Source organism: Apteryx mantelli, chromosome 2 (assembly GCF_036417845.1).
Source record: "Apteryx mantelli isolate bAptMan1 chromosome 2, bAptMan1.hap1, whole genome shotgun sequence".
NCBI classification, from domain to species: domain Eukaryota; kingdom Metazoa; phylum Chordata; class Aves; order Apterygiformes; family Apterygidae; genus Apteryx; species Apteryx mantelli.
The window spans coordinates 113,142,220-113,156,161 of NC_089979.1; the positions used below are offsets into that span (position 1 = coordinate 113,142,220).

Consider the following 13,942-nt stretch of genomic DNA (forward strand, 5'->3'; position numbering starts at 1 on the left):
CCCAGAGATCTGGGCTCTCTACACTGCAGATTCTGTATACAGAGTTTTTTCTGAGACTGCAATGACTGTTAACTTCAGAGATGTCAGTAGGAGAGTTTTCCACATTTGCAGTTCTTCAGTGACAAAGATCACTAAAGAAGCCCCTGCCCATCCCCAGCTGCATGTTTCTGCCCACCCCCAGGCCACTTACTGCTCCTTGTGATGTAGGATGAAAAAAAAAAAAAAGCAAAAAAAAACCACAAAAAAAAACAAAGAAAACCCAGGCTTAGAACATGACCCCCATGTTTGGACTTGTTGACTTACGAACAGTTGAATCAGTACAGCTGAGGACCTAGAAACCTGCAGTGGGGGGGAACAGAAACAGGCAGGGGAATCTCTTAAATCAATTTTGTCACCGGAGAAATCATAACATGGAATGGCATCCTGGACACTGACCTTTCAAGGTCCCTTCCATCCGCTTTTCTATGATCATGAGAGCTGGTTTTTCTGCTTGGTGAGCTTAAAGGAAATATGTAGCAAAGAGTTTCATTTTATTTAGGGGACTTCTGTGTTTAAATCACTAAGAAACGAATCATTACTTAACATGAAATTAATCTCCATTTTGTTACTGGAAAGGTTACAGCTCACCTTTTCTAAATAACATGGAAAAATCTGATTAATGGCTCTTTTAATTTTTTCTAAAATGACTTCAATCTTCCTTTCTTTAAAGCTTTTTTTTGTTTTGGTCATTTGGGAGCTTTCCTGAGGAGGCAGTGAAAAATCACAGCAAAGAAAACTAAGTGTCATTTAAATATGTTTGTTTCTATTGTATTGTGTAAGAGTAAAAATGCATTTTAGGAGAAGTGCAGGTTGGCTTATTTTATGTTAATGAGGTGCTACTTCATCTTTTCTTTTTCCAAGGTGGAAATTTCTGCTTCTCTGTAGGGACTATTTTGGAAGAGCTGTTTTTTTTTCATTCCTTCAGTAGTAGTACCAGCACAACATGCTGGACTGATTCATGGCTGGAGTTGGTAGTCTGTCACTCATTCACTTGTTATCTTTTCATTTTGCATGTCAATTCAAAATATCTAACTTATTCTAGTCTCTTCATTCTTTTTTGTCATCTCTTGTGAGGTGATTGCTTTCAGTATAAACTGCTTTCCCTGTTTATACAGATCTGCCCTGAAACTTATGCCATAAACTGTATCACTGTCTTACTGTACAGAATAATCTGGGATGTGGTGAGTAGGAGTTTGTCAGACTAAATAAATTTCTCTTTTGTTTAAACTTTCAGGGCGTGAAGATACTTGACATGATCTCCAAGCAAAGAATTACCAATGTGCCTCGAGACGACATAAGCCTTCGCCCAGATATGTATCCCTGCAGCCTTTGCTGGAAGGATAATTTAACGCTGATTATTGGCTGGGGAAATTCAGTAAAGGTACAATTACCTGTCTTTATAATAAATGCTTGCTGTTATCACAGAGAAACAGAGGATTATTTCTGAAAAGCAAAGACAATCGAAAAGAATAGAATTTGGTTTGACTGCAGTGTCTACAGCAGAACTCCTGCTGCCATAGAAATGTCATTGGACTGACCCTCATGAGGAGGAGTAGTGATAGACACCCAGCGGTCAGGCGGTTTTCTGTGTGTGAGCACACAGTGAATGCAATCCTCAGGGACGCTTCTCTCCTCTGTGCCTTGGAGAGATTTTCTCTTTTGAAAGCTTTTAGAGAGCTGTTGTGAATTCATTTCTTTTGATTAGCATTAAGGAAGAACAATTTACCATGAGGTATTTTTTTGGAGGGGGTTATTTGGGGATGGAGGGGGTTGTGACTGATAAAACAGCCACATAATTTCAGTCAACCATGGGAAAAAAGGGACAGGGAGGAGAATGTTGCGGGGACAGGCTGATTTGAGTTTTGTTTTGCTTTCAGCAGGGAACTGGCATTTCAAACTTGTGCACTACAGACTGTATGATTTGCTCAGACTAGCACCTGACACGGGTTTGCTACAAGCCTGTTAGGTGCTTTCTAATAACAGATTGCTACATCATTGCACAGTGGGAAATTAAAAGTACTTGTTAGAAGTCGATGGAAAGGGAGGGTAAAGTGAGGTAGGTGAAGCATAAAAAGCTTTTGCAGCATTAAGCTTTGAATTTTACAAATCAGCAGGCTTGTCTAAGTTTGGCATCTGTCTTCCCCGTGTTTTGTGCTTGCTTTACAACACTTGGGTATTTGCATTTCTTTAAATGTACATACTCTCTTCCTCTTATTGTGAGTTGCAATAACATATTCTTACTGAAATAGTAAGGTAATGAGATGCTAAGTATGAGAAGATACAAAAATCAAACTCACATGTACTAGTGTAAAGAAATAGTATTGAGCAGATGCTTTCTCTCTTGCTGTCCATTTTCCTTCTCCTTTCCCAGCATATTTATAAGGCTATGGGCTACAGTCACAACTTTCCTGTCTTGTTTTCTACTTCAATGATGCATCATTGCTATTTTACAGCCTGTGTTTTTCAAAATATAGAAATGCGTGTCCAAGAATGCCTCAATAAGGAAAAGAGTTTCTGGAAAGAGTTAATATTATTTTGTGAGTTACAGTTTGTTCATCGTAATGATCCAAATCTATTTCCTAGATTTGCTCGGTAAAGGAACGGCATGCCAGTGAAATGCGTGACCTTCCGAACCGCTATGTGGAAATAGGTATGATTGTATGAATGTGCTCTCCTTCTCAAAATTAGATAAGCTTTGAAAGGTCTGTTTTAGCCTTCTAGCCTGAAAAAGCTGTTACAGTTCAGAGGCAATGTGTACTTATAACATAAATGTCTTCCTATTTTTAGCTGGTGAGGTTGTCACAATGTCCTCATGCGTAGTTTTTTGTAATCTCAGTGAGTCTGAAATTCTGTGCTCTTCCAAAATCAGAGATCCTTGTGTGAATAGCGGATGTCTACACTTTCCCATCATACAGATCCCTGCAGAGAATGTGTCTTTTCATCTTGGTTAAATGATAATCATGGTAGCATATTAAGGAGAAAATAGACCTTAGTTTAATGAATTATGTGTTTGATTTTATCGTTCATCACTTTTTTTTAAACACTTCTTTACATAGTGTTGGAGAGTTGGTTTGAATTTTCCCTTGTTGCCTTTTTTGCTTCTGCATTTTGTGTCTGTTCTCCTTTGCTTTCTTATTTCTCCAGTCTAGGTGATAATAATAAACTTCATTATTGCTGATTAATGGAAAAAAGTGATGACAAAAAATGTATATGAAGTAAAGCATAAAGTGGAATTTGAAGGAAATTTGCTGGGGGCAGAGGGGAGGTAAACAAAAAGTTTCCAGTGTCCCCAGAAGAAATTTCTGATGAGGAAGGATTTCTGAAGAGGTAACGGTGGAAGGATAAGTAGGCCTTCTGGGACTGCAGAGCAGAGTGGACCACAGTGTGAAAACTTCTGTGCTTCCTTGGCTTGCCTGTAATGACTTGAAGTTGGTACACTAGAGTGTTCAAACAAACTCCTGTCTCGTGTCAGCATACTGACCAGAATGTTGCAGGGCGTAGATGTATATGGCTTAATGATTTCAGAAAAGAGCAGTTTTAAAACAGCTCCTGAAAATCAACTAGGAAACTCATTAAACTCTGTATTAATTCTGGATACTGTGAGAAGAAGGCTTGCCTGACAAACTGAGACTTAAAAGCTGTTTGTTGATTAAGATTACATTTCCCAAAAGAATTACTAACTCTGGAATTCTGGATTTTTGAGAGAATTAAATTGAGGAGAAGTTCAGTCTTGAGTTCTACCCGCAGATCTTTCTATAAGCTTTTGTCTACCTGTAAGTAGTCTTTTTGAAAATAATTAAAAGGGGTGGTTTACATGACAGATGAACAGAGGCAACTTTTACACTGGCCTTACATGACTCTGTCTTTTGGAACTTTATTAAAAATAATAAAAAGCTCTCATCAAACTGTTTAGGTGCAAATCTAGAGAAGGCTAGAGATTTCTGTGGAAGTCACTTCTTGATCTTACACCCTTCAGCCTAAATCCTTTCTATTTTTGAGGACTGTGTTTTATGTCACTAACCTGTTAACAATGTGCTTGAGATTTCTTTCTGGTTTCAGGTCAGAGCACCGAAACAGCTCTGCCAAATGCTGTCAGCAGCACTCATTGCAGCATGGGTTTTAAATTGGGAGGGAAAAGGGGGGAGGCATTATTTGTTCAAGTCTCAGTGGAAATTACAATAGCTTTTGATGTAATCATGTAGAAGCTGCTCTTAAGAGCCCTGTATTGTGCCATAGTGTCTATTTCAATTTTACTCTGATTTAAACTTACTTTCAGATGCATGGTTGGAAGATCTTGATATTATCCATGGGCAGACTGGCAACCAGGCCTTTTTTTTTGGGGGGGGGGGGGGGAGAACATTAGTATGCTAAGTGGATGCATAAGCTGATACATTCTCAGTGTGTGTATTTTTAATATCTAGAACTTACACAATGTCAGAATATCCTTCAGTGGCAGGATAGCTGAATATCCTTCTCATGTTCTGGCTTATAACATCTTGGCATCATACTTCATGAAAAAAATCAAACAGATAACACAGTATAACTTTTGTCATGTTTAGTGTTTTCTTTCTGCTTTTACAATTTTGCACCTGAAATGAAAACCAAGGGTGGACTAGGAAGCATTCATATTTCGCTCTCTGCTTATCAGGGAAATACATATGAAGCCTATGACAACACAGTGTTTTCTATATCTCAACAGTTTCAGATTTATACTGTTTTACAGTCATTTTGAGGGTATCAAAGTTCCACAGAGTTAATAATAGTGTAGTAAACTGTGTTGGCATTGGTAAAACATAAATGTCCCTTCAGTGGTTTCCAGCCCAGCAAATAAGGAAACGGAGCATTTCCTGCATTGTGAGTTCCTCAAAGTTAGGTGCGTAGAATACTGTGGAACAAGGGCTTCCTTGTTCTTTGGTTCTGTTTTAATGTACAAGCATACTTACTCAGAGGCAGGAAAAAGTGTGGTATCTGCCCTGATCCTAAACCAGGCTGCCCATAACATGGGAATGTAACACCACTGAACTGTTCTAGTGGTAGTTGTTTTCTTTGAAAAAAGATGATGCTGTGGTTTTGTGTAAGAGAAATTAGATGAAATATTCATACAGTTTTCATGTATCTATGTGGCATCTCTAACTTTATTTACATCTTTCAGTATATTAGTGGTGATTTTCTTTACTAATCTTCTCTGTTGTCTCTTTGGCTATATGTTGCAGTTCATTATGTACGCGGCTCCTCATTCAGTGTCATAGATAAACTCAAGTGAAATGTTTCTACTTAGGTTTGAATGCATGTTAGCTGAGCAGATCGTATCGGTTTAGCTCTGTCAGCTACCACAGTGAAGTACTGTATTGATTAGAGAATATCGGTATTGAATTACAGGCTTAACGTGGACTAAATGCCATTGTGATCTTTCTTAAAGAGTGTTTGACCTCTGTGCTGCCTCCTGATATGTGTACAAAAGCTGTAATACTGGACAACTTCTGAACAGGGAACCCTTCCTCAACGGGAGCCTGCTAGAAGGCTTCTTATTGAAGAACTAATTAGCATTTTGCAGTTAATATAATGCCTTTTCAAAGTGAAACAGGACATCTTACAAGCATTAAATACTCTTCCAGTGACTTTGTGAAGTAGCTCAGGTTTTTGTATATTTTTTTGTGGAGAAGTACTTCATCAGTGTCTCAGTTAATTTACTCAGGTTGTTAATAATAGTGGAAAGTAGAAATTAGCAGTGAAAGTCAGTAAAAGACTTGAAGTCGATTACAGACTTCCTATTCAATTCACTGTAGTCCAGATTTTATCTGAGGAATCTCACCTTAATTCCAGGTGCCAACTGGTCAGCAATGCCTTTTGAGCAATTGTCTCCCCTGTGTGTCCCTCTGGAAGTAGCCTACTGATATAAAACTTGCATGTTTTGTGGATATGCATGTAACAACACATCTATATTTTGTGGGGGAAAAGCTGCATAAATGCATGCCAGGTTACCACTGAGTAATGAGTAATTGTACTTTTTCATCTGAAAGGAAAACATGGGAATATTTATTTTGGGGCGTTAAAAAAAAAAAAAAGGCACACACCAATATGTGGCTTGTAAAGTGAGATACTGTGACCTACCATATCAGCATATTTCTCTTTATATAGGTAGAACTTAAAGCTTAATTAATGAATACAGTTAGCAGGAAATTATTAGTGGTAAAATGTCATCAACTTTATATGCTGACTTATGCAAACATTTCACTGGAGCAAGTCTGTGTACTCTGTGAAAAGCAAATTCCTCCTCTCCCCCCCACCCCTCCCCCATAAAACCCTGTATAGCCAATTCCGCTTAGACTATTACCCATCCTGTTATGTCATAGGCCAAATGGATCCTTTTTAAGTTCCTTGATAAAATTAGTCAAGACTACCACACTACTGAATATTTTTCCTATTGGTTGATAAAGTTTTTCAGTTCAATGTTTAATGGAAAAAAAGAGTTTTCCAGAAAATCAACTTTGAAACTTTGAAATTTAAGCTTCTGATTTCTTATTAGTCATCAAGGATTGCATGGGATTTCCTTAAAGGTTTTATGTCTGTATCTGGAGATTTATGTAGGTGATTGCCATATTTCTAATAATGATTTTATTGTTGTGTGAGATAGAAAGGGGATAAGAACTTCAGCATCATATTTCCATTTCACAAAGCCTGATTGCAGGTAAAACAACAAATTGTAATTCTGCTTACAGTGGACAAAACATTTACTAATTCAACTGAAAGAGTAGGTTACACCAGAAAGATGATGACCTACATGACCAAAAAGATTTTTCCTGATGTTTCTGATGATTGTGATACTGTAATTGAGAGAAATTGTTTTGTTTTAATAGTAAAATTTTTGCATGTTTCCATTCTGCTCTGGTAGCCAGTGGGATAACAGCTTTTAGTCACAGAGGCTTTTACAGATCTCTGACTGAATTTTGAGTGGTGGTCTTTTTTGTTTTGTTTTGTTTTTGTTTCGTGATCACATTCAATTAATAGTATCATTATCATTGCCCTCTTCTGCTTTAGTGAAAACGCTTATCCCTGTTACTGCATGGCATTTGGTTTTGTATTAAGAATGATTGATGAGCGATTGCTAAATTTTCTCCAAAGCAGACATTGTGAACCTTCAGCGTTAGATCAAAAGAAACTTTAAGACCGCTCTTGCTACCATTTTGAATGGAAACAGAGTGAAGGTTGTGAATTCCAAGTTCAGAAGAATAGATTGAGAAATTCTGTTCTGTTATCGTTGGGGTATGGGACCTGCTGTTGATTTTAGGTTTACCCTACTGCTCCTCCTACTAGAGTTCAAGAAGAAGAATAGTATGCCGTAATGATAAATAGTTAAATAGTTGCTTAAATTTCCATAGAGTAATTTTGGGTGAAAATTTACAAGGAGTGCTGAAGATACTCAAGAGCAGCAATGTACAGTTAAAGGAAACTCATGTGGGTTACTTCCTTGGTCCTTCCCCAAAATTTACTGTTACTTTTTAATCACAGTTGGCATTTCTTCAGCTGGGCACATCCTGAGGTTTGTGTTCAGGCTCCTACTCAGAATTGGGTCTGTCCTGGAAATTTTAATATATGAAGACAGTTTTGGAGTGTAATGGAAAATAGAAACCTGTTGTAAATAAGGAAATTCTTAAAAGCCTGAGCATGTGTTCATCTGTGAAGACTTTCAGAGAAAAATATGAATGTTAGAAAAATGAGATTTTTACTAATGCATGTATTGGGTAGTACACCTAAAAGTAAGAATTTTATTTCTATAAAAATTGAACCTTGTATATGTTTATACTCTCTGATTTGCTTATATCTATTTAAAAACAGCTTAAATGATGCTTATATGGGACAAAGGCCTTTTCTGGTTCTGTAGCTAGAACTGAATGCATGTACTGTGAAAAAATGTTTTTTTAATATATTATATCAAATGCGATTACATGACTCTGATGATAGCTAATCAAAGTATGCCATTTTGTGTACTATTTTTTTTCTTTTTGCACACCTAACCTAGCCCTGTAAAAGCACTGGTGGTGGAGATACTATCTTAGAAACACTACAGGTATGCTATACTGTGGCCCACACCAATGACCAAATTTTGTAGATTTACCCAAGATAGCTGGTTAAAATGTAATTTGGTAGTGTGTAATGACATCACCCCAGCATCCCAAAATCGCCCCAGAATTAGGCTGGGGCCAGTTTGCATTGCTTTGTGGCTGTGCTGCTGTTAATATATGAATGGGCTACATGAAAACTAGCCTGTGTTTGCTTCTCCTTTTCCTGCATACATTGTATAGAATTAAAAAAAAAAATCCTTCTTCTCCCCTACATGTTAAGTTTCATGTTAATTCTCTGCCTTCTAGTTCAGCTTCCTGCTTACTTTCCCAAAAGATAATGTTGAAACCTTGGGTCCGTTGAAATCAACAGCAAAAACCTCTGACATCTCTGTAACCAAAATTTTGCTTTATAAATCTGTAGTGTTAAAGCAGGAGCAGTTTTAGGAGATTTGATTAAATGAAATAGATTTTTTTTTTTTAGTTTCAGTCCACTGCATGCATGTGGAGCTCTAAAATATAATTTTTTTTTTATAGAGTTTGGATAAATAAAGTAGCATAGTGTCCCATCTCTGTGGTGTGGTATTTGTCACATATTTCTTTTAATGAACAAGAGAAAAGGTTTACAGCTTTCTCTTTTTTTATATATCTTGATAATCTGTTTGACAGCTCTACATAGAGGCTGAGCATAGAGTAGATCCCATGTCAGCATATTTTCCTTCTCTTCTGACAGGCGTAAACATGTAGAACACATGGCCATATCTAGGTCATTCCTATTTACTTGTGTGCTACATTTGATTTAATTGTTTTGGATCTTCTTCGAGTTAACAGCATTACTGGAATACATCTGTGTTGGATTCCCTCCCCCTCCCTTTATCACAACAAATGAACCATTAAACCACATGGGAGTAGGCCAGATTAACCTATCTAGTGGTCTGTGCTGCTATAACTTCTATAATTTCTTCAATAAAACTTTTTTTTATTGCATCGAAGACTGTTATTGGGTCAAGAAGAACCGTCTATACTAGATATTCGTTGTTCAAGGCTGTAGTGCTGGAGCTGGAGCACTGTGTTTCCTCAATGCCTCTTGAGGAGGACAAGCTGCAAGAAAGCTAAAAGTGAAACCTAGGAGACTAAACTCTATTTAAAAACAGAACTTCTTGCAGCGATCTTTTCTTTTGTCTTGCTGAAGAGCAATACTGCTTTATCCTAAATACGCCATTACGTGGATGTTGGAAACATTTATAAGTGGGTTTCACTGGCACTGAAATTCTAGCAAAAGTCAGTGAAACATCAGTGATTTTTGAAAACTGCACCCGTAATCTTTATAAATATACTGTTTACCACACTGTTTTCCTCCCCAAATTCAAACATCAGCATTTTATGTGCCTCTAAGAGTGACTATCTCTCGTCACTTTTAAAAACTGTCAATAAATGTTTCTTTGCTGTCCTTCGAAGCACTGTTCTGGATGTGACTTTGTTTTTTCTTTAACATGTTCCCCCCTGCCCCCGTCTTCCATATTCTTTTAAACCCCCAAATACTGAATTGTAAACTGGAGATAAGGTATACTGTGCCCCAGTCCAGGTAACGTCATGAGTCTTGCAGGCGAGAACAAAATAATGGCATACAGGATTACAGATGTCTCCCTGTTCTCTCCCAGAACAGATCGAGTGTTTTATCCTGATGTCGTGCTTTCATCCACCAGTGATGTCAAAGTGTTTATAAGCATTAAATAAGAAACTGTATTTGCTTAATCATTAAGACAGCTGTCAAATCTGTACTTTACTTGACAGTATTTTTTTCTTCTTTTGCAGGAAGAGAATTATCTTAGTTAAAGAAAATTATTTTTACTGTCATTATGCTGCATTTTCTGTTTACTAAAATGATTAGTAACTATTTTAGTAAACAGTAGATACTAGTAATGTAGCTTGCTAGTTAGCAAGCAAGAAAACTTTTATACACATGGTTTCTCTTAAAAACAGGTTTCAGGAGAAAATCATGATGCATTTGATATACCTATAAGCTTTTACCAAAATCTTTCTTCAAATACAAGCACCAAGTCACGAAATGGCTTGGACATCTTGATGCTTCATCAAATTCCTCATCTTGTGGTTTGGGCCCCGTCAACAAAAAGCATCAACAGAAAGTGCTCCCCAAATGTTTGGTGCTTGCACTGTAAACCCAGCAGAATAAAAAACTAAACGGTTATTTCTATGGCAGTACTCTGCTTTAATAAGCCTTTTGTAAATACAATTCAGCTCTCTTTCCTACCTCTTTCCCAAAACAGTCATTACTTAAATGTCCCGATTTCAGGAGCAATTTTAGGAAATTAATTTTCAGTTTATGAACAAGAAAAGGGACTATTCTTTAACCATTTCTTTTCTTTGTAATGGGTGTATCTGTAAATCTTCCTGTGATGTTTAAAGTGATGATAAATTAATAATGATCTTTGTGTTTTTATGTCATACCAACAGATAGAGCAGGTGGGATTCTGTAAGGCCACATGACTTGCTACAAACATGCCAACCTAAGATGATGTTTTATATTTTGCCTACTTTACTGAGTTTGTTTTGGGTTTTGCTTTTTTTTTTTTCTCCCCAATGTGATTACGGAAAATCTAGCTGACCCTTCATTTCACATGTCTCATCTCCAGCATGTCCTGAAGCACAGACCTTTCTTTTTGTAACCCTTAGAGGAATTTAATCTGTTAAATGTAATTTTTCATCATCTTGCTGATCCAACTGGGAAGTCTGTAGGTTTGTTATACATATTGGGTCTGTGTTTCTCTGAAGTACTTCTACTGTGTGCTGTTGTTTGCCTCTGGAATTCAGTTGTCTGTTTTTCTTAGGGAGTGAATTATGTTCATTTATTTACTTAATCTGTTTCCTTTCCTGTATTCCAGTTTTCCAGTTCGAAACTGAATTCCATATCAGTGGACTTGCACCTCTCTGTGACCAGCTGGTTGTACTTTCCTATGTAAAGGAGATTTCAGAAAAAACGGTAATTCTTTTTGTTACAGTTTCCTCACAGCAATAAACTGCCTTGTAATCTGGGGCTTAAACAAGGCGCGCAGATCTGATTATCTATGGGGGAATTTGTAGTCAGCTTGTAGTGAACAGTGCTTGAAACTTCCTTGACCTATCAAGTAGGGTCAACAGAGGTTATGGTGAAGACTAATGTATTTACCTTTTAGAAGTCCTGTCTGATTTCCTTTGTTTCTTGCAGGAAGCAGAGAAAGTCACACTAGACATTCTTTCTCTCTTCCCCCCCGCCCCGTTTTTTTTTTCTTTTTGTCTTTCTCTCTCCTTTTTTCTTTTTCTTCCTGGTATTTGTTTAGCAGAAGAAATGAAGGATGTTTTTAGCCACAGGAGGGGCTTGCTGACACTGCATGTTAGAAGAAATGAGAGTAGTGAAGTTGATCAACTCCAGCAATAGGAGTCACTGTGGCAGGGGTGGGATAAATTACTGCAAGTGTTGTTCCCCTTGCTTGCAAGACCTTAGTGTGTACATGAAGATATTTGTGTGGATAGGCAGAAATTAGAATTCGTGTCTGTCGTTTTTACTGAGAGAGCGTGAGTGAGTACTGTGTCTGTCTCCTGCCTTTATTTCATATTGCAAAATAAAAGGAGAGGTAGCAGAGGAAATCCTTGAAGTTGCAGTGTTAGAATGGCAGATGCTCTTGAGCATCTCTTTGATAGGATGTCTGCATTAGACGATCATCACCATAGTAACCTTAAGCAACTTGGTGCACGTGTTGCTAGGCAATGAAATGCTGTAGGTTCAAACAAATGCTCAAGGCTGCTGAAATCAATAGGGTTGGCTCCTAGCTCTGCTGCAGGATGTCAAATTATTATTTCTTTATTTATATTAAGGAGAAAAATAATGTCACAGCAGTGTTTCCCAAGAGAGCCAGTGCAGTAGTCTTCTAGTGCCTGAGAGTCAGTGAAAGAAAAGGAGGTAAACAAATGGGATAAGGAAGGGGGAAGAAAAGGTAGGTTGAAATGGTAGGAAGCAAGGAAATTGGGAGCCGTTATTAACAGAAAAGTAGCACTGGAAGGGAGCTAGTGTAAAGCAGGTAGTAACTGAGAAAGGTTAAACTCATTCTGGCTGCTTCAAGAAAGAAAGATGAAAAGAGAATTTCAGGTAATGTGACAGTAATAGAACAGAGCAAAGAGATTTGTCATGTATTTGTTTTTAATTTGCCTTTAAAGCAAGCAAACAGAAAAAGCCAAACCAAACAGCAAACCCTGGATGCTGGACTTTGATAACTTCCTAGTCCTCTCAGTAATCATGGCAAGGAAAGAATTTTTCTTTCTGACACCGTGGCTCTGCCCCAGTGTGGTCAGAAGCCCTTCATCAGTGTCTTGGGCTCAACGGAGCCCTACTTGGCTGAGCCTGCAGCAGAAGTGCCGCTTCCTACATACAAATGGCTCTGGGTTGTGAGGAGCACTGGTGGTCTTAACGCTTGATTTCACAGCTCTCAGATGACAACTTTTTATTTGTTACATATCAGATCAGATTTGAACTTGTGACTTTGCTTGATTTTTTTCATTTGCAATTGGAACAGTTGAACTAGGAAAAGACATGAGTGGTGCCCCTGCCAAATGTGTAGGGTAAAAACAGTGTGAAGACACTTCTTACGTCATCTTGTTCTTCCATTCTATGCTTAGTTTTAATTCACAGCCAGAAGTATAAAAAAGGATTGTCTTAGATCTTGACTTAATTAAAACTAAGGGTAGATGAAGCCAGCAGTTTTCCCTGGATATAAAATGAAAATCCATGATGTCATCTTAACAAAATGACCTACATTACACTTCCCAAGTTCATGTTACTTAAGATAGCAGCATACCGAGGGTTTTAGGTTATTCTAGAATTAATTTTGCCCCTACCACTGCTGAATGCTTAAAAGTGTAATTTTAAACTCCAGCTAGTACCGAAATAACATTGTTTCATAGAGCATGACCTCAGCTGAGAATCAGACTTAAATTTTGGAATTCCAGTGCTTGTTGAATGCACTGGTTGATGGTCATCTGTGATAGCTCTGAAAACTTCTGTGACCAAGAGCAGAAAAATAATGAGCAAACTCAGGAAAAAAGTTTAGACTTGTGCCTGTCTAAGCCTCCTTCTCTGTGCTGATCTGTCAGGGGAAGCAAGCCAAGAGTAGCAATAACTTTCCTATGTGTTTCAGCTGCAATTATAACTACTCAGTGGAGCACAGCTTTACAACTTGTATAGTTCACAACTGAATACCCAGTGCAAAGTGAATACTGGTACTGGGAGTTTGGGAATGTTTGCAGTTGATGAATTTCAATCTTATTCATAGGTGACAGTCAGTTGGTGTTGGTAAGGTAAACTGTATAGGATGCTACTAAGATGTTTGCATTTTTCTAGGAAGTGGAATGTTGTGCAAGACCTAGACTGGATATTGTACAACCCTTACCTGAGTCTTGTGAGGAGATCTCTTCGGACGCGCTAACAGTAAGAGGATTTCAGGAAAATGAATGTAGAGATTATCATTTAGGTAGGTGAGCTTAATATTTTTTGTTTTGCTTTCATAACTTAGTTAAAAAAAAAAAAAGACTTCATCTGTGAAGAATCAAAGCTTCTGTGTCACTTTTGTACCATCTCCTTGAATAACTGTCTGTAACTCCTTGTGACACAATTGCTGAGACCTAAGTGTAAGGTGGAAATCAGCAAGGATCTCTCATATTAGAGAGCAAAAATCTGGTTTACCTGCAAAGAGGGGCATGTTTAAACATCATAATTTATAATGCCATGTAGTAAGACTGACATATTGGGGAAGGGAGGAATATAGATCTCATGTAATGTGCCAGTATCATAG

At 37.6% G+C, this 13,942-nt stretch overlaps 1 protein-coding gene across 2 annotated transcripts in view; it reads left to right on the forward strand.

Annotated features, from left to right (window-relative positions):
- The window catches only part of VPS41 (VPS41 subunit of HOPS complex), a 110,274-nt gene that overhangs the window by 57,249 nt on the left and 39,083 nt on the right, over positions 1 to 13,942 (forward strand). For both annotated transcript variants that reach the window (XM_013955714.2, XM_013955716.2), the window contains exons 9-12: positions 1,274 to 1,420; positions 2,623 to 2,689; positions 11,003 to 11,100; positions 13,492 to 13,621. In XM_013955714.2, the coding sequence (XP_013811168.1) occupies positions 1,274 to 1,420; positions 2,623 to 2,689; positions 11,003 to 11,100; positions 13,492 to 13,621 (442 nt within the window). The remainder of the gene's footprint in view (positions 1 to 1,273; positions 1,421 to 2,622; positions 2,690 to 11,002; positions 11,101 to 13,491; positions 13,622 to 13,942) is intronic.